Source organism: Lithobates pipiens, unplaced genomic scaffold, assembly GCF_037356315.1.
Source record: "Lithobates pipiens isolate NorthernLeopardFrog02 unplaced genomic scaffold, aLitPip1_a1.2 Scaffold_16, whole genome shotgun sequence".
Lineage (NCBI taxonomy): Eukaryota > Metazoa > Chordata > Amphibia > Anura > Ranidae > Lithobates > Lithobates pipiens.
This window is the reverse complement of record NW_027507748.1, coordinates 379,403,552-379,424,532: the sequence shown is the minus strand read 5'-3', so window position 1 is coordinate 379,424,532 and position 20,981 is coordinate 379,403,552. Positions and strand designations below refer to the sequence as shown.

Sequence of the window (20,981 nt, the reverse complement as noted above, 5' to 3'; positions counted from 1 at the left end):
AAGTACCCCAACCAATGGCACTCCAGCCATGTGCCAATATAATTTGCAAATTTTTGCATATAGTTTTCTTTTTAATATTAATCAGCCAATATTGAGATTAGTTTAGGGTTTTCTGGTCCACTTACTAAAGAGGATGCCCCCTCCAAATCCCACAAATAACAAATACTAGCATTTACCAGTACAGAAGTGACTCTTTATGTAGAGCAACAATTCTTTTTTCAGATCCTCAGAGAGTTCTTTGCATGAGGTGCCATGCTGAGCTTCCAGTGACCAGTATGAGAAAGTGGGAGCGATTATACCAAATTTAACACACCTACTCCCCATTCGCACCTGAGACCTTGTAACACTAATGAGTCACATGACACTGGGGGGGAAAAGTTGCTAATTTGGACATTTTTACTTAGGGGTGTACTCCGTTTTGTTGCCAGCGGTTTATACATTAATGGCTGTGTGTTGAGTTATTTTGAGGGGACAGCAATTTTACACTGTTATACAAGCTGTACACTTACTACTTACTACATTGTAGCAAAGTGTCATTTCTTCAGTGCTGTCATGTGAAAAGATATAATAAAATATTTACAAAAATGTGAGGGAGTGTACTCACTTTTGAGAGATACTGTACATATACATGAAGGGCAATATTGAGAGGAAACCAAATAACCTACCAGTATGTTTAGGAAATGTGGAAGAATTAAATGACCAGGATAAGAACACAGTAACTCAGTGCTAGCCATTGAGTCACGACACTGCCAGTTCAGTTTATAGCCTTTGCAATCAATTTTAGAATCTTATTAGATTAGCTCAATTAAAACCATAACAGAAAATAGGTTCAGATGAGGAACATTTACATTTAAAGCAAAATGTATTTGAATATTGTATTACACTATGTTTTAAGTAGGGATGAGCTTCGAGTTCGAGTCGAACTCATGTTCGACTCGAACATTGCCTGTTCGCCGAACAGTGAACAATTTGGGGTGTTCGTGGCAAATTCAAAAAGCCGGGAACACCCTGTACAAGTCTATGGGAGAAATCTAAAGTGCTAATTTTAAAGGCTAATATGCAAGTTATTGTCCTAAAAAGTGTTTGGGGACCTGGGTCCTGCCTCAGGGGACATGGATCAGTGCAAAAAAAAGTTTTAAAAATGCCAGTTTTTTCGGGAGCAGTAATTTTAATAATGATTAAAGTGAAACAATAAAAGTGTAATATTCCTTTAAATTTCATTTTATTCAAATTATTTTGTATATTGTTGATAGCATAATCAATGTTGTCTCATGTATGAGCATATAGTACACTTACTGGGACTATTAAGTATTAATTTTTACTCTATACTTTTTAGGTTAAATGTATTGCCCTTATTTTGTATGTATATATCCACAATACCCTGAGATCGCACTATTTCCCGATCGGTAGTTGGTTAGTTTAATTATAACAAGTAGGCTGTAGTGCTCCGAATAAATAGAAACCATACACAAGTGACGTGCCAGTATATATAGCGAAGTATTGACACAAAGCTAGGGAATCCCATAGTAAAAATGGCGCGGGTTACCCGCACAAGTGCAGTGTAATACTGCATCTAGCCGACATAATAAAGCATAGATAAACCAATGCTAGGGAATTCCCATACTTAAAATGGCGCGGATCATCCGCGCAAGCGCATTGGAGCACTGCACCCTATTAAAACGTCAAGGTGCACCAACATGGCCACTCCAGAAGACGTCGCTCTGACGAAACGTGTATTGCGTGGCCAAGGATGTGCACCTTTACACTGTCAACAACAGCAGCGGCTGGCGGAGTTGTTACACACGCGATTGAATTTTAACATTTTGTGAGTAATTTTCTTTAACAATGAAATAAAGATGGTATAAAAACGTTTTTGCACTATGGATATACTTTTCTCTCCTCCTTTATGTATTTAACCATGGAGTACACTTGGAAGTAATGGGCGAACATTCCCCCAGCACATCAGTAGCAGAGTCCAAACAGCAACACAGTGGCTTATACGGTGAAGGCTCAGTTAACCCTTTGAGGGTGTTTGATCTGGTGAGCGCAAATATATCCCCACAGCACTGAGTGGCGCACCGGGAGGAGTGTTTTTTCCACTAGATTGCCTTCCTTGCACTAGTCACTTTATTCCACCACCATCTCTAGAAACACTGCAACATGCGATTTTCTAGCAACTTCTGAATGCGATTCCGAAAAAAATCTCTTCTTATACTAAATGACATTCTTTGGGATTTTTTTGCACGATTTTTTTGCACAATTTTTTGTATTCTTGCACAAGTCGTTGCACGATATTTTTACAGGACTGTTGATTTGCACTTTTTCATAGTATTTTTGCACAATTGCAATTTTTTGTTTAATTTATTGTTTATTTGGAATCTTCATGTAAATTTAGTAGAGAATATATATGCAGCATTGTATGGTAAGGCAGCACCAGCACTGTATATAGATATAAATAAGTAACATTTTGCTAACACGGTTATTTTTAAAGCACTCATTTGTACGCACAAAGTTGCAAAAACACAGGGTTCTAGCGCCAAAGCTTAATTTTAATTTCCTATCTTTTACCTCCTCCTTTACTTAACCACTTGCCGCCCGCCCTATAGGGAATTGACGGTGGCAAAGTGGTTTCATAATCCTGACCGGACGTCATATGACGTGATCAGGATTATGAGCCGCTGCGCGCCCCTGGGGGCGCGCATCGCGGCGATCGTTGTTGCGGGATGTCAGTCTGACACCCGGCAACTACGATCTCGGTAAAGAGTCTCCGACGGAGACTCTTTACCATGTGATCAGCCGTGTCCAATCACGGCTGATCACAGTGTAAATGGGAAGAGCCGGTGATCGGCTTTCCCTCACTCGCGTCTGTCAGACGCGAGTAGAGGATAGCCGATCGGCTGCTCCTCTGACAGGGGGGGTCTGTGCTGATCGATTATCAGCACAGCCCCCCCCGAGGATGCCCACACTGGACCACCAGGGACGCCACTAGACCACCAGGGAAAAGGTAATAAAGGCCATAATCCTCCCTAGACCACCAGGGATGACAGTCAGCACAATGGGTGCCAATCAGTGCCCATAATGGATGCCATTACTGATTGGCATGCATTATTGTTTGGCACTGATTGGCATCCATTACTATAACACCGATGCCGCCTATGAGTGCCCACCTGTGCCGCCTATGAGTGCCCACCTGTGCCGCCTGAGTGCCCACCTGTGCCGCCTATCCATGCCCACCTGTGCCGCCTATCCATGCCCACCTGTGCCGCCTATCCATGCCCACCTGTTCCGCCTATCCATGCCCACCTGTTCCGCCTATCCATGCCCACCTGTGTCGCCTATCCATGCCCATCCGTGCCGCCCATCCGTGCCAGCTATCAGTGCCAATTTGTGCCACCTATCAGTGTCCGTCCGTGTTGCCCATCCGTGTCGCCCATCAGTGCCGCCTATCAGTGCCACTTCATTGGTGCCACATTGGTGCCCATCAGTGCCGCCTTATCAGTGCCCATCAGTGTAGCCCCATCAGTGCCCATCAGTGAAGGAGAAAACGTACTTATTTACAAAGTTTTGAAACTGAAACAAAAAAAAACATTTTTTTTTTCAAAATTTTCGGTATTTTTTTATTTGTAGCGCAAAAAATAAAAACCGTAGAGGTGATCAAATACCACCAAAAGAAAGCTCTATTTGTGGGGAAAAAATTATAAAAATTTCATTTGGGTACAGTGTAGCATGACCGCGCAATTGTCATTCAAAGTGCGACAGCGCTGAAAGCTCAAAATTGGTCTGGGCAGGAAGGTGTTTAAGTGCCCTGTATTGAAGTGGTTAAGGGAGAAGGATCTAGGCATAGGCAGCTTCAACCCTCTAAGAATTTCTTTAGGAATTTCCTTTTTCTTTGTAATATTCACTTAATTTTAAGAAATCAGTCCGTAGCGCAACTTTATTTATTTATTCGTATTTCAGTGGGGACTTATTGCTCCCATTTTAAGTTGCAGCAATGGACATTTTTAAATATGTCAGCAGTAGAAAGGTCAATTTAATGGAAGTGTTTAATCAAGAACATGTGGTTATTAGGCAGGATCTAGATAGCCTATTTAAACACTTGAAACATTGTCTTGAGAAACAACTGAGAGTATGGTGGGACGTGGCCATACTTGAGATGTATATAGCCGAAAAAATAACCCCTAGAAGGTTACGCTGGGACGTCTCCCCCAATGATGCGGTTAATGACAAGCAGCTGATGGATGAATGGTATACATTTTTTAACCAAAGTGAGACCGAGCTATAACAAAAAATAGTAATAAGACGCCAGCACAAATTAAAAAATATAGAAATGGAAATACTACAACTTAGAGACCAACTCATACCATTCAAGGAGACAGCGGAATACATCGATAAAGAAAAGGAATTACAGGAGGCCATAAAAAAGTATGACAAAGAAGTGCAACAGAAGAAACAGAAAAAATTCAAAAGAGACGTATTGGATTATAAGAACCAACAGGTCTACAAGTGGCAAACAGATAGTAATTACAGTGATGAAGAAAATGAAGTATCTGAAATGGAGGAATCGAGAGAAAATGTAATTCAAGATGATGAACAACAATGGCATGAGATCACACAGACACAAAATAGCATAACTAGACCAGACATTCTTTTTACTCCAGCCCATAGAAGACCAGAAAATAGGATACCTGAGGAACAGGTTCAGAACAGACATCGAGGCAATCGTACCCCTTATACACCAAACATCCCAAGGCACCCTAACAGATATTCCCCTTTGAGGGAATACCCTCAACATACCCCTTTTAGAAATAGGAGGTATGAAAGGGATTTTTACCACAGGGGACAAGAATACAGACCACCGAGAACATCAGACATACGATATGGTCCCCAGAGAGAAGGGAGGCCTTTCCGTTATCCGGGAAGAAGTCAGCAACAGGGACCCTCCAGAAGAAATGGAGGATGGAACCCGAGATGGACCAGACAAGAGAACCCAAGGAGAAACTATGGAGAATACGAACGCCATTGGGACCAGAGAAGGGAGGAACCATACAGAATGTCAGGCTGGCAAACAGAAAACGCACACGGGGTAAGAGAGGAGGCCTCCAGAAAAAGAAGAAGAGAACAGTAGGAGAGGGCATTTACAATCTCAGCCAGGCTAATTTCACAGAAGAGGAACTCAGAGTGTTGGACATGGGGTTGAAATTTGCCCCGGACAAAGGACTCGATAAGTTTGAGACATACATTGACCTCCAAAAATTTGTGAGAAGACTCGACATCAAAAAAATTTTTGGGACAAAAAACCCGCACGCAAAGGAAGATGAAAACACCATTTACAAACACTCCCAGTTAAGAAACAACTCTACCTTCAACCCCAAGGTACCACAGGATGAAAACATAAGGGTTTTCAAGAAGATGGTCGAAAATGACCTGAAGAATTTAGAAGTAAAGAAAACTAAAGGCAAAAACATATGGGAGACTATTAAACAAATAGAGGAACGTAAGGGTATAGTCATCAGACCAGCCGACAAGGGAGGGGGGTTAGTAATATTAAACAAACAAGACTATGAAAAAAAAATTGAAAACTTACTTAATATCCCCAACACTTATAAGAAATTAAAGAAAAATCCTAAAGCTGAATATGAAAAGAAACTTAAAAAATATGTGGAAAAAGGAAGAACCCTGGGCATTTTGAACAAAAAAGAAGCTAGGTACCTTGTACAGAAGGCAGCTAAAACGCCTGTTATGTATTATGGCCCCAGAATTCACAAGAACCAAAGTAACCCACCAGGAAGGCCAATTATAAGTGGGATTGACTCTTTGTTTTCTAGGATTAGGGGCCTACATTGATGGTTTCTTACAAACACTGGTAACAAAAGGGAAATCATATTTACGAGATAGCAAACAACTGATGGGAGAATTAGGAGGATTGACAATCAAAGAGAGTGACATATTGGTCACTATCGATGTAGAATCATTGTATACTAACATCGAACAGGAAGATGGACTCAGCAGTGTCGAGTGGGCGTTGCAACAGCAATCCGACCTGAAACAGGAACAGATAAAATACCTAATGGAAGGTTTAAAAATGGCAATGAACCACAATTACTTTTGGTATAAAGGGACATATTATAGCCAGACCAAAGGCGTAGCCATGGGGGCGAAGTATGCCCCAAGTGTAGCAAATTTGTAACATAAAATTCACCGGCAATTACAATGATCACAGTGTGAACTACTTAGATCTACAGATCTACAAACAAGAGAATAGTTTGGGCACACGCACCTATTTCAAGCCTACCGATCGCAATGGCTACATCCCCACAAACAGCTGCCATCACCCAAGGTGGCTGGGGAACATACCGAAGGGACAGCTGATGCGATTACATAGAAATTGCAGTAAAAGCACAGATTTTGAACAACAGGCAGAAATAGTCATTGAGAGATTTAAAAATAAAGGATATGAGAAAAAGGACCTACGTAAGTTGAAGAATGAAATAAAACAAATGGAAAGAAATAAACTACTAGAAGATAAAAAACGGGAAGGAATACATAACAACTTACAAATTGCCTTTCTCACCGGTTATAACAGACAGCACAGAGATGTCGAATCTATCATCAAAAAACATTGGCCCATCCTGAAAGCAGACAGTTCGCTTAACGACATTTTACCAAAAAAAAACTCTGTTGATCTATAGAAGGGCACCCACACTGAGGAACAAATTGGTTAAAAACACGGTGGACCCACCCAAACAAATAAAAATTGCGGGAAATCGAAAAGGCTTTTATAAATGTGGTAAATGCCTTCCTTGTAGAGTCAGCAAAAAGACAGACAAAAAGAGAACCATCTTCAGGTCAACCTCCAATGAAAGTGAATATAAAATATATGAGCTTATTACCTGTAGCAGTACTTATGTCACCTATATCATTGAGTGCCCCTGCCTTAACCACTTGCTTACTGGGCACTTAAACCCCCCTCAGTCCCAGACCAATTTTCAGCTTTCAGCGCTGATGCACTTTGAATGACAATTGCGCGGTCATACAACACTGTACCCAAATGAAATTTTTATCATTTTTTCCCCACAAATAGAGCTTTCTTTTGGTGGTATTTAGTTACAGCTCGGAGTTTTATTTTTTGCTAAACAAACAAAAAAAGATGCAAAAAAATAAAAATAAATAAATCATGTTTTAATAGTTTGTTATAAAATTTTGCAAACGGGTCATTTTTCTCCTTCATTGAAGTGCGCTGATTAGGCGGCACTGATGGCTGCATTGGTGGGCACTGATGGGCTGCATTGGTGGGCACTGATAGGCTGCACTGGTGGGCACTGATAGGCTGCACTGGTGGGCACTGATAGGCATAGTTAAGGCGGCACTAATAGGCACAGATAAGGCGGCACCGATGGGCACAGATAAGGCGGCACTGATGGGCAAAGATGGGCACAGATAAGATGGCATGGATGGGTGGCACGGATAAGTGGCACGGATGGGTGGCACGGATGGGTGGCACGGATGGGCACTGATAGATGGGACTGATGGGCACTGATAGGTGGCACTGATAGGTGGCTCTGATAGGTGGCACTGCTGGGCACTGATGGGCGGCACTGCTGGGCACTGATGGGCGGCACTGCTGGGCACTGATGGGCGGCACTGGGTCGCAGCACCTTTGAGGCAGATTGTGGGCACTGTGGGTGGCACTGTTGGTGGCACTGCTGGATGGCACTGTGGGTGGCATTGTGGGTGGCACTGTAGGTGGCACTGTGGGCACTATGGGCACTGATGGGGGGCACTTACTTTTATTCAGGATGGCACGGCGGTGGGCAGGTGGGCACTGGCAGGGGGCAGGTGGTCAGCTGTATTGCTGGCCGTGATCGAGACTGATGTCCCGATCACGGCCGCCGGTGATCGGCTTTTTTTTTCTCTCCTCGCGCTGTCAGCGCGAGGAGGAATAATAGCCGATTACCGGCTCCGTTTTATCACATGATCAGCTGTCATTGGCTGACAGCTGATCACGTGATAAGGGGTCGGGATCGACCCCTTGCACGGATCGGTGATCAGGCGAGTCTCACGGACTCGCCGATCACAGAGCGCGCCACGCGCGCCCCTCAGGGGGCGCGCAGGCCGCTCGTATCCGGGACGACGTCAATAGACGTAGTCCCGGAAATGTAGGTCCGCGCTAATGCCGTCATTTGGCAATAGCGCGGATCTGTAGTGGTTAAACAATACGTAGGGAGAACCACAAGAGAACTTCGAATCAGAATAGGGGAACATATCATGAACATCAAAAAAGGGTACCCTAAACATAGTGTCTCTAAACATTTCAGAGACTTCCATAATCGTGACCCAGGGCAAATGGTGTTTTATGGAATTGATAAGATAAGAGGCCACTGGAGAGGGGAAGATAAAACAATCAAAATATCTAAAAATGAGACCAAATGGATTTACAACTTAGACACCCTCCAGCCACGGGGAATGAATGTGGATTTGGACCTCAATTGTTTTCTAACTAATTTTTGATCATTTCAATCCCCCCCCCCCTCCGAATTGGAGGTTTCAACCTGTCTATGTAACACGATCTGAGATCGAATGCAGTGCAACGTTCGACCCAGGGGTTATGTACCCTATATAAATAATGAGGACAAAACGTTTTTTTTCCTAATAGTTTACAACCGTTTTTCCATTCGGCTGGATCGAATGTTACACTTAAGGTGTAAGAAAAATAAATATGTAAGAAAAATAAATATCAATTAATACTTATTCCTTTAGCCTCGTAAGGGTAAACGTAGGCTTTAGGCCTTAACCGACAAATCACATACCAACACTCTGTAAAATAGCCGTAAGTAAAGTCATTAGACTAAGCTAAACAAAGGCTTTCTGCTTGATCCCATAAAATCATAATAAGGATTCCTCAAGTTATCAGATGAGTTATGAGATCCATAAAGCTTGAGAGATGGTAAATAACAATAACAAAAAAAATTTTTTCCTCCTCCTTCAGAAAGTATACATTTCTGATACCTCTTCCTGACATATGTATATATATATATATATATATATATATATATACACACATATTTTTTCATATATTCCTTTTTGATATTTTATGTTATTCTTATTTTAATTTTAATATATATATATATATATATATATATATATATATATATATATATATATATATTTTTTTTATATTTTTATATTTTTTATATATTTTTTTTATATTTTATTTTTACATTTTCATATTCACAGTCTCAGCTACATTTTCCCCATTTTTTACTTAAGATTCTCCATTAAGTCTATTCATATAATTTTTTAACTGTTCATTTTATTAAAATTATTTTGTATATTGTTGATAGCATAATCAATGTTGTCTCATGTATGAGCATATAGTACACTTACTGGGACTATTAAGTATTAATTTTTACTCTATACTTTTTAGGTTAAATGTATTGCCCTTATTTTGTATGTATATATCCACAATACCCTGAGATCGCACTATTTCCCGATCGGTAGTTGGTTAGTTTAATTATAACAAGTAGGCTGCAGTGCTCCGTATAACCATTTGCCGACCAGCGCATGACGATGTACATCGACAGAATGGCATGGGCAGGCAAATGGGCGTACATGTACGTCCCTTTAAATTTGCCGCCCTGCCATTGGGAGCGCGCCGCCGGCGGCGCGCTCCCGCGCTGGTCGGGAACCCCCGTGAGTCCGGTCGCGGGACCCGCGGACTCGATCGCCGCGGGCATCCCCGCGATCGTCTCACGGAGCGGCCGAATGAAGAAATGCCGTTGTAAACAACATTTCTCCATTCTGCCTAGCAACTAGTGACGCTAAATGAAAGCCCAACCCCCCCACAGTTAGTAACACATCCCTAGGAACACTTAACCCCTACACTGCCACCCACTGGTTAACGCCTTCACTGCCAGTGTCATTTACACAGGAATCACTGCATTTATATAGCAGTGATTACTGTATAAATGACAATGGTCCCAAAAATGTGTCAAAAATGTCCGATGGGTCCCCCACAATGTCGCAGTCACAATAAAAATCGCTGATCGCCCGTCATTACTAGTAAAAAAAAAAATTATAAAAAATTATTAATAAAAATGCTATAAAACTATCCCTATTTTGTAAACGATATAACTTTTGCGAAAACCAATCAATAATCGCTTATTGCGTTTTTTTTTTACCAAAAATATGTAGAAAAATACGTATCGGCCTAAACTGAGGGAAAAAAAATGGTTTTTTATATATTTTTGGGGGATATTTATTATAACAAAAAGTAAAAAATAATGCGTTTTTTTTAAAATTGTCGCTCTATTTTTGTTTATAGCGCAAAAAATAAAAACCGCAGGGGTGATCAACTACCACCAAAAGAAAGCTCTATTTGTGGGGAAAAAAGGACGTCAATTTTGTTTGCAAAAAGTGGCCTGGTCTTTGACCAGCAAAATGGTCCGGTCTGAAAGTGGATAAATAGAAACCAAACACAAGTGACGTGCCAGTATACATAGCGAAGTATTGACACAAAGCTAGGGAATCCCATAGTAAAAATGGTGCGGGTTACCCGCGCAAGTGCAGTGTAATACTGCATCTAGCCGACATAATAAAGCATAGATAAACCAATGCTAGAGAATATATATGCAGCATTGTATGGTAAGGCAGCACCAGCACTGTATATAGATATAAATAAGTAACATTTTGCTAACACGGTTATTTTTAAAGCACTCATTTGTACGCACAAAGTTGCAAAAACACAGGGTTCTAGTGCCAAAGCTTAATTTTAATTTCGACTCGAACATTGCCTGTTCGCCGAACAGTGAACAATTTGGGGTGTTCGTGGCAAAATCGAAAAGCCGGGAACACCCTGTACAAGTCTATGGGAGAATTCTAAAGTGCTAATTTTAAAGGCTAATATGCAAGTTATTGTCCTAAAAAGCGTTTGGGGACCTGGGTCCTGCCTCAGGGGACATGGATCAATGCAAAAAAAAGTTTTAAAAATTGCCGTTTTTTTCGGGAGCAGTAATTTTAATAATGATTAAAGTGAAACAATAAAAGTGTAATATTCCTTTAAATTTCGTACCTGGGGGGGTGTCTATAGTATGCCTGTGAAGGGGCGCATGTTTCCCGTGCTTAGAACTGTCTCTGCACAAAGTGTCACGGTTCGGGAGGGGGGGCTCTCTCGTCCCCCCCCTCTTTTCCTGCGGCCTGCCAGGTTGCGTGCTCGGATAAAGGGTCTGGTATGGATTTTTAGGGGGACCCCCACGTCAATTTTTTTTTTAATTTGACGTGGGGTTCCCCTTAATATCCATACCAGACCTGAAGGGCCTGGTAATTGAATTTGGGGGAACAATGACTTTCAATGAGTGTTCTCTGTATTACGGGAGTCGACAATTCATTATAGCCGCGGGTGATTTTAAAGGACTTTTTTTTCTGCAGAAATTACACTTTGTGCAGGGACAGTTCTAAGCACGGGAAACATGCGCCCCTTCACAGGCATACTATAGACACCCACCAGACTGTATGGCTGAATTTGCACTGCACAGACAAACACATGCCATGTATGGTATCGCACCAGTGTGAACCCAGCCTAAAAACTAAAACTCTCTTAGCAACTCAGCAACCAAAATAGTCTAGTATGTGCCTAAAGGCCCCAAAAAATATGAATTCCTATTTGTGCAACTGTCTTGCTGCTTTTCAAAATAGGTTTCCTCTTAAACAAGGTACAGTTTGGCAATGAACTGCAGCAGTAACAGTCTTTAGGATTCTACCTAACATTATAACATAAGTTACATTAAGTTACAACCTTGTAGTCTGATCACTGGGGGGTGAGGAGACTAGGGTTACTCCAGCCTGCATCAGACATCTCAACCTAGGCGGTCATTTAGAGCAGTATTTCTCAACTCCAGTCCTCAAGGTGCCCCAACAGGTCATGTTTTCAGGATTTCCCTCAGATGAAATGGCTGTGGTAATTACTAAAGGCAGTGAAACTGATCAAATCACCTGTGCAAAATAATGGAAAGCCTGAAAACATGACCTGTTGGGGCACCTTGAGGACCGGAGTTGAGAAACACTTATTTAGAGTACTTGCATACGTTGCTAATGTTTGAACATGAGATTTCCTGCCAGAAAATACCTGCATATAAAAATGCAAGGATGGGCAATTAGAGTAAATGTGCATATTCACACGAGCACACACACACATAAAAATTCCTCTAGCTTTTTTTTTTGGATGTGTCATATGGGTGAAAAATACTGGTCAGCAACAAAGATTTTTGTATTTTTATTTTAAACTCATCTATAGGTAGTGCGTGTTTCATTGCTTTGTGTACAGGCACCTTAAAATCAACGGGCTGCCCTTATATCAGTAAAAAAAAAAAAAAAACTGTATGCTTAAAAATTTTGCATTTTTAGGCATCAGTGTGAAAGAGGCTTTAAAATAACTGAGATAAAGGATGGCTTTTTAATAATAAAATGGTAGGGCTTTTTTGAAAATTTCTATTGCTTTTGCATATTTTGACATGTCAGGGATTTAGTCAGACTTGTTACTGAAAGGTCCACTTTAAGGAGAATTTTATGTAACAGTAGATGGTATTAGCAATGTAAAGCAAATATGACCGATAGTTTCCAAAAACCTACTTTTTTGGCAGGACTGCTCTCCTCTGTCTGCGGCAAGATTTTATTTGTCTGTGGATGTAATTCAATCTCCGCGGCTCGGTCACTCTGTGAAAACAAATCACATTTGGCTTCAAAGGCAAACTTACTAGCAGGAATGTACAATTAAAAATGCAATAAAAGATTTAAAATTTACTCAAAGAAATACTGTGATGCTGTGGAAATGATGCTACAAGAACACACTGGTAGGTGAAATGGCTTCCAGCCAAATTGGAGTGGTTTCTGTAACTGTGCTAGGTATATTAAATAGTAGGTTCCTTCAGGGGAAGGGACTGATGTGAACGTAAAGTGATATACAAAAAAAAAAGGAGCAAATACATATACTGTATACAGTGTATACCGAATGGCTAAAAAAAAAACCTGCCACAATAATCCTGGAAGCCATGAAGAAATGTCCTAAACATTTTAATGAAGAACCTATAACGGTGAACATCCCTTGCTCTGATCAGCAACAATTTGAAGAAAAGAAAAAAACAAGTCACTTTTCTATAAACGGGTGGGCTCACACCAGTTGTACAGTGGTGTGAAAAAGTGTTTGCCCCCTTCCTCATTTCCTGTTCCTTTGCATGTTTGTCACACTTAAGTGTTTCGGAACATCAAACCAATTTAAACAATAGTCAAGGACAACACAAGTAAACACAAAATGCAATTTGTAAATGAAGGTGTTTATTATTAAAGGTGAAAAAAAATCCAAACCATCATGGCCATGTGTGAAAAAGTGATTGCCCCCCCTTGTTAAAACATACTATAACTGTGGTTGTCCACACCTGAGTTCAATTTCTCTAGCCACACCCAGGCCTGATTATTGCCACACCTGTTCACAATCAAGGCATCACTTAAATAGGAGCTGCTTCACACAGTAAGGTCCACCAGAAGATCCTTAAAAGCTACACATCATGCCGAGACCCAAAGAAATTCAGGAACAATTGAGAAAGAAAGTAATTGAGATCTATCAGTCTGGAAAGGGTTATAAAGCCATTTCCAAAGCTTTGGGAATCCAGCGAACCACAGCGAGAGCCATTATCCACAAATGGCGAAGACATGGAACAGTGGTGAACCTTCCCAGGAGTGGCCGGCCACCCAAAATTACCCCAAGAGCGCAGCGACGACTCATCCAAGAGGTCACAAAAGACCCCACAACAACGTCCAAGGAACTGCAGGCCTCACTTGCCTCAGTTAAGGTCAGCGTTCATGCCTCCACCATCAGGAAAAGACTGGGCAAAAATGGCCTGCATGGCAGAGTTCCAAGGAGAAAACCACTGCTGAGCAAAAAGAACATCAAAGCTCGTCTCAATTTCTCCACAACACATCTTGATGATCCCCAAGACTTTTGGGACAACATTCTGTGGACCGATGAGACAAAAGTGGAACACTTTGGAAGGTGTGTGTCCAAGTATATCTGGCGTAGAAGGAACACTGCATTTCATAAAAAGAACATTATACCAACAGTAAAATATGGTGGTGGTAGTGTGATGGTCTGGGGCTGTTTTGCTGCTTCAGGACCTGGAAGACTTGCCGTGATAAAAGGAACTATGAATTCTGCTGTCTACCAAGAGATCCTGAAGGAGAATGTCCGACCATCTGTTCGTGTACTCAAGCTGAAATGAACTTGGGTTCTGCAGCAGGACAATGATCCTAAACACACCAGCAAGTCCACCACCGAATGGCTGAAGAAAAACAAAATGAAGACTTTGGAGTGGCCTAGCCAAAGTCCTGACCTGAATCCTATTGAGATGTTGTGGTATGACCTTAAAAAGGCCGTTCATGCTCGAAAACCCTCTAATGTAACTGAATTAGGACAATTCTGCAAAGATGAGTGGGCCAAAATTCCTCCAGGACGCTGTAAAAGCCTCATTGTACGTTATCGCAAACGCTTGGTTGCAGTTGTTGCTGCTAAGGGTGGCCCAACCAGTTATTAGGTTTAGGGGGCAATCACTTTTTCACACAGGACCATGATGGTTTGGATTTTTTTTCACCTTTAATAATAAACATCTTCATTTACAAATTGCATTTTGTGTTTACTTGTGTTGTCCTTGACTATTGTTTAAATTGGTTTGATGTTCCGAAACACTTAAGTGTGACAAACATGCAAAGGAACAGGAAATGAGGAAGGGGGCAAACACTTTTTCACACCACTGTAAATATCAGTGTGTGTTATGCCACGTAAACACAATCAGACTATCTGGAGGACCAGAGTCTGCCGGACAATCCGCCCGTGTGTGGGCTCCGCCTGACTTTTTCTTTCCAAAAGTCTGGCGGAATTAGAAAGAAGTTTTGGCTCAAAATTGTACGCCGGACAATCTGGCCGTCTGTGCGCTAGTCCGCTGGACTTTTGAAATGAACGGACTTGCCCACACACGGAGGAAAGTCCGTTTATTTTCAATGCGGCTCCAGGTAGACGGAACTAGCGAAGGAAGTCAATGTCGCCTCCTTCGGTGCCCTGTCACCTGGTATGGACTTAAGGGGGAAGCCCTAAACCAAAAAACAGCGTGGGGGTCCCCCCCAAAGTCCATATCAGACCCTTATCCGAGCACGCAGCCCGGCCGGTCAGGAAAGGGGGGTGGAGGCGAGCCAGCGCCCCCCCTCCTGAGCCATACCAGGCCACGTGCCTTCAACATTGGGGGGTGCTTTGGGGAAGGGGGGCCCTGCGGCCCCTCACCCCAAAGCACCTTGTCCCCATGTTGATGAGGACAAGGGCCTCTTCCCGACAACCCTGGCCGTTGGTTGTCGGGGTCTGCTGGCGGGGGGCTTATTTTGAATCCGGCAGCACCTTTAATAAGGGGGCCCTCAGATACCGACCCTCCACTCTATGTGAATGAGTATTGGGGTACCATGTACCCCTACCCATTCACCTGGTGAAAAAAAGTATAAAGAAAAAAACACAATACATAAAAAATGATTTATTGCACAGCTCCGGTGGTCTTCCGTATTGGGGGGTCTTCTCGCTGGACTCCTCCGCTATCTTCTGCTAGCTCTTTTACTACCAGAGGAGCCAGGCTTTCTGCTTCGTCGCCGCCGCCGCCGGGGATCTTCTTCCGACTTCGGGGGTCTTGTCCCCCTCTTTGGTTCCTCTTGCTGGGCCACCGCTATCGTCTGCCAGCTCTTTTACTAGCGGTGGCCCGGTCTTCTGTCACCGCCGCCTCTTCTTCCGACTTAGGAGCTCTTGTCCCACTCTTCGGGTCTTCTTGCCGGGCCTCTGCTTTCTTCGTCCAGCTCTTTTACTAGCGGTGGCTCAGTCTTCTGTTGCTGTCGCCGCCTTCTCTTCCTTGAGATGTTGACTCAACGCTCTCTCTGGCCACAATGACAGAGACACGTTGTGCGGTGACTTATATAGGGGCAAGGGGTGGGGTCACCGGGTGATGTCACATGGTGACCCGGCCCCTTATGATGTCCTCTGGGACTGTGACATCATTAGAAGGGGCGGGGTCACTATGTGACATCACCCGGTGAACCCGCCCCCTGTCCCTATATAAGTCACTGCACAACGCGTCCCTGTCATTGCGGCCAGAGAGAGCGTTGAGTCAACATCTCAAGGAAGAAGAGAAGAAGAGCACCACTCGCTCGTCCCCACCCCCTTTCCTGACTGGCCTGGCTGTGTGCTCGGATAAGGGTCTGATATGGGCTTTGGGGGGACCCCACCCCATTTTTTCAGCGTAGGGCTTCCCCTTTAAGTCTATACAAGGTGACGGGGCCAGCGAGGTGTCAATCTCACCACCAAAGGCAGTGACATTGACTTCCTTCGCTAGTCCCATCTACCTGGAGCCGCCTTCAAAATGAACGGACTTTCCTCTCTGTGTGGGCAAGTCCGTTAATTTCAAAAGTCCGACGGACTTCCGCCATAGTCCGGCGATTTGTCCTCCGCACCTAGTCCGCCAGAAAAGTCCAGTCATGTGTGGGCAGGTCCGCTCGTTCAGAAAGTCCGGAGGAACTCCGCTTCAAAGTCCGGCGGTTTGTCCACCGGACTAAGTCTGCCGGATAGTCCGATTGTGTGTACGTGGCATTAGAGTTGTTAGGGAGAGCTGACAATTTTGTGTAGGTATAAATACTTTTCCTTTTTTTTTATTGTTGCATGTCCCCCATGGTAGTGTTCAGAATTTTCTGGCCACTTTGGTTCAGTCATGTGATCCTGCTCCCCTGTGTCAGCCAGCACTGATGCAGGGGAGAGGAGGGAACGTCAACAACAGAAGGGCCATTAAAGCATTACTATCCATTGTCAGAGAACTCTCTCGGCACTGGCTCACATAAGGGAGATCACGTGACCGGAGCCGCCTGAAAATAGGAAAGTATACAGTAAGTAGACAGTGAGCTGCACATTTTGGGCAGTGTGGACACCTAGTTTGCAGGAACAGGACAGAAGTTGCAAGCGACAATGAATTTACACAGACATACCATCAAGGAACATATAGAAGACAGTTTATGCACACCTGTGGGACATCACTTCTCACAACCGGACCCCACTATAGAAGACCTCAATGTTTTAGTTCTTAAAGGGAATTTCAGCACTATCCAGGAAAGGAAAACCTTTGAACTAAGAATGATAATTCTTTTTGACACAAAAAATTATGGCCTGAATTTAGATATAGGTTTCCTTACCCATTATACTAAAGTTTTACAACCCCCTCTGTGACTAGCAACCCCCCCCCCCCCCTCCATTCCATAGCTCTCCCTCTGTCTTATCTCACTAACTCTGCTGTTATCTTTATTGCCATTGATTTGTATGTGGTGTTTTTTTTTTCTTTCCTTTCCCTCAGAGATGTGTGTGTGTGCACGTTTTTTTTTTTTTTGCATTCTGCTTAAAAATTTGTAAATCAGTACTGCTTGGACCTTTAAGAAGGGGACATACCCCGGTAGCTTGTCCTGAAAAATTGTATGTTGGTGCAAATAAAAAAAGTATCACAGAGAGTACTCAATAAAAGTGCCTCAATTGTTTGGACATTCATTCATTTTATTGGTTTGATTTTAAATATATTCTGGCCATTGAAATGAATGAAAGCCTAAGCACTAAACGTGTCTTGCATTTGGGCACATTGTTTTTTTTTTTGCCCAAATGCTGCTCTCTTTTGCAATTTAGGTGCAATTTAGGTTCATTTTGATTTAAACGCTCCTGCCTTTAACACCTGTAACAGAGGGACATTCAGAGGCAGAAAAAAAGTCAAACGCCTGTAAAACAAGCGTTTTTATCTGATGTGTGCATAGAGCCTAAATCTACACTGATAAGTTGGCCAAGTAAATGCATCTGTTTGTATGGGGGGGGGGGGGGGGTCCTCTGACTTGTGATGACAGTGATGACAATCCCAAGGTCAGACTTCAGCCTTTCTATGCAAAAAAGCTTGAAGTTTCCTAAACAGCCTCCCTAATGGGCCCCCACTCCGGGCCCCATAGCAGTCGTGGGCTGCTATGAATATTGTTACCCCACGGATATGTGTGCAGCGGATTGTGTCTGTGGTCCCAATTCCTATTTAGGGATGGCAGTTTGATATAAATGGTCTCTTTCACACTTCCTGCAAACTAGGTATCCGCACTGTCCAAAATGTGCAGCTCACTGTCTACTTACTGTATACTTACCTATTTTCAGGTGGCTCCGATCACGTGATCTCCCTTGTGTGAGCCAGTGCCAAGAGAGTTCTCTGACAATGGATAGCAATGCTTTAATGGCCCATTTGTTGTTGACGCTCCCTCCTCTCCTCTGCATCAGTGCTGGCTGACACAGGGGAGCAGGATCACATGACTGAACCTAAGTGGCCGGAAAATAGGTAATCCCCTCTGTGACTAGCAACCCCCCCCCCCCCCCATTCCATAGCTCTCCCTCTGTCTTATCTCACTAACTCTGCTGTTATCTTTATTGGCATTGATTTGTATGTGTTTTTTTTCTCTCCTTTCCCTTAGAGATGTGTGTTTTTTTTTTGTTTTGTTTTTTGTTTTTACATTCTGCTTAAAAATTTGTAAATTAGTAAGCTTGTCCTGAAAAATTGTATGTTGGTGCAAATAAAAAAAGACAGTACTCAATTTTCTCTGTCACAATTGCACCAATACGGCTACAATCACATTAGGCACTTTTGTCAAATACAGCTTTAGGTGCGTTTTTAAAGCTGCTTTTCTCCTGCCAGGCCCTTTTACTTTGTGACTAAATGTAACCTAATGCAGTCATAAATCCCAAGGTTTCTCCTAGACTAAAAACTCTTCTAGAACAACTGAGGTGCGTAGTTCTGACAAAAAAAAAAAAAAAAAATGTAAGAAACTAGAGTTTAAATAAGTTTGTATTATAGTTTATTAGTAACTGTGCGCGAGAATAGTAAGCATTTTGTCATAATATAAAATAATATAATAATGTTATTACTACTACAACTTAACTTTTATCCAAAGCACTGGTTCCTAGTGGTGTACTAACTACTGTCCTTGAATAAGATCATTGACAGTATTGCCACAGTTGACACTGCCAGGTGCTGCAGAAACAGTTATCTGGAGATCCCCCATCAATATTGTGCTATGGGCCCTATGATGTGTAGTTACACCCCTAACATTATATGATGTTGTTTTAACATCTTTACAATGGTGATTTGACACTTTCAGCCAACTATCTCAAACACAAAGGGGTTGATTTACTAAAATTGGAGAGGGCAAAATCTGGAGCAGCTCTGCTCCCATGTTTATTTGTCCAAGCCTAAGTGAACAAACTGAAGTTAGAAGCTGATTGGCTACCATTCAAGGCTGCATTAGATTTTGCACTCTCCAGTTTTAGTAAATCAACAACCTTGTGTTATGTTCTTGGAAACATCTGCCTTGACACGCTTGTTGACATCATGGTGATTGGATTGAGGTGAGTTACTACCTGTGTTGCTATAAATGATGGTGTGTGTTCCTGACACACATTTGATTTGAAGAAGCCACTTGGATGATTGGTGTTACATCTTCAAATTTACAGTGCACCCGGAAAGTATTTACAGCACTTCACTTTTTCCACATTTTGTTATGTTACAGCCTTATTCCAAAATGGATTAAACTCATTATTTTCCTTAAAATTCTACAAACAATACCCCATAATGACAACGTGAAAGAAGTTTGTTTAAAATATTTGCATATTTATTAAAAATAAAATCTCATGTACATAAGTATTCACAGACTTTGCTCAATACTTTGTTGAAGCACCTTTGGCACCAAATACTGCCTCAAGTCATTTGGAGTATGATGCTACAAGCTTGGCACACCTATTTTTGGAAGTTTCTCCCATTCTTCTTTGCAGGACCTCTCAAGCTAGAGGCGATTCAGTTCGCATTGTGCGCTATACAAGTATTTCATTCATTCACGCTCTACCAGGTTGGATGGGGAGCATCGACACGTAGCCATTTTCATAACTCTACAGAGATGTTCAATCGTGTTCAAGTCTGGGCTCTGGCTGGTCTACTCAAGGACAATCACAGAGTTGTCCCGTAGCCACTCCTTTGTTATCTTGGCTGTGTGCTTAGAGTCAATGTTCTTTTGGAAGATGAACCTTCGCCCCAGTCTGAGGTCCAGAGTGCACTGGAGCAGGTTTTCATCAAAGATGTCTCTTTACATTGGTGCATTAATCTTTGCCTCAATCCTGACTATTCTTCCAGTTCCTGCCGCTGAAAAACATTCCCACAGCATAATGCTTCCACCACTATGCTTCACTGTAGGGATGGTATTGGCCAGGTGATGAGTGGTGCCTGGTTTCCTCTTCAAGCCAAAGAGTTCAATCTTTGTTTCATCAGATGAGAGAATTTTGTTTCTCATGGTCTGAGAGCCCTTAAGGTGCCTTTTGGCAAACTCCAGGCGGGCTGTCATGTGCCTTTTACTGAGGAGTGGCTTCTGTCTGGACACTATTATACCGGCCTGATTGGTGGAGTGCTGCAGGGAGGGTCTCCTCTCTCCACAGAGAAATGATGGAGCTCTGTCAGAGTGACCATTAGGTTCTTGGTCACCTACCTGACTAAGGCCCTTCTCCCCCAATCGCTCAGTTTGGCCAGGCGGCCTGCTCTAGGAAGAGTCTGGGTAGTTCCAAACGTCTTCCATTTATGAATGATGGAGGCCACTTTGCTCACTGGGACCTTCAATGCTGCAGATTTTTCTGTACCCTTTCCCAGATCTGTGCCTCAATACAATTCTTTCTTTGAGGTCTACAGACAATTCTTTTGACTTCATGGCTTGGTTTGTGCTCTGACATGCACTGTTAACAGTGGGACCTTACATAGACAAGTGTTGCCTTTCAGAATCTTGTCCAATCAACTGAATTTACCACAGGTGGACGCCAATCAAGTTGTAGAATCATCTCAAGGATTTTCAGTGGAAGCAGGATGCACCTG

General features: G+C 42.6%; 1 protein-coding gene across 3 annotated transcripts in view; it reads right to left on the bottom strand.

Annotated features, from left to right (window-relative positions):
* Positions 1-20,981, bottom strand: part of REPS2 (RALBP1 associated Eps domain containing 2) — a 224,437-nt gene that overhangs the window by 25,372 nt on the left and 178,084 nt on the right. For all 3 annotated transcript variants that reach the window (XM_077482206.1, XM_077482205.1, XM_077482204.1), the window contains exon 17: positions 12,625-12,708. In XM_077482206.1, the coding sequence (XP_077338332.1) occupies positions 12,625-12,708 (84 nt within the window). The remainder of the gene's footprint in view (positions 1-12,624; positions 12,709-20,981) is intronic.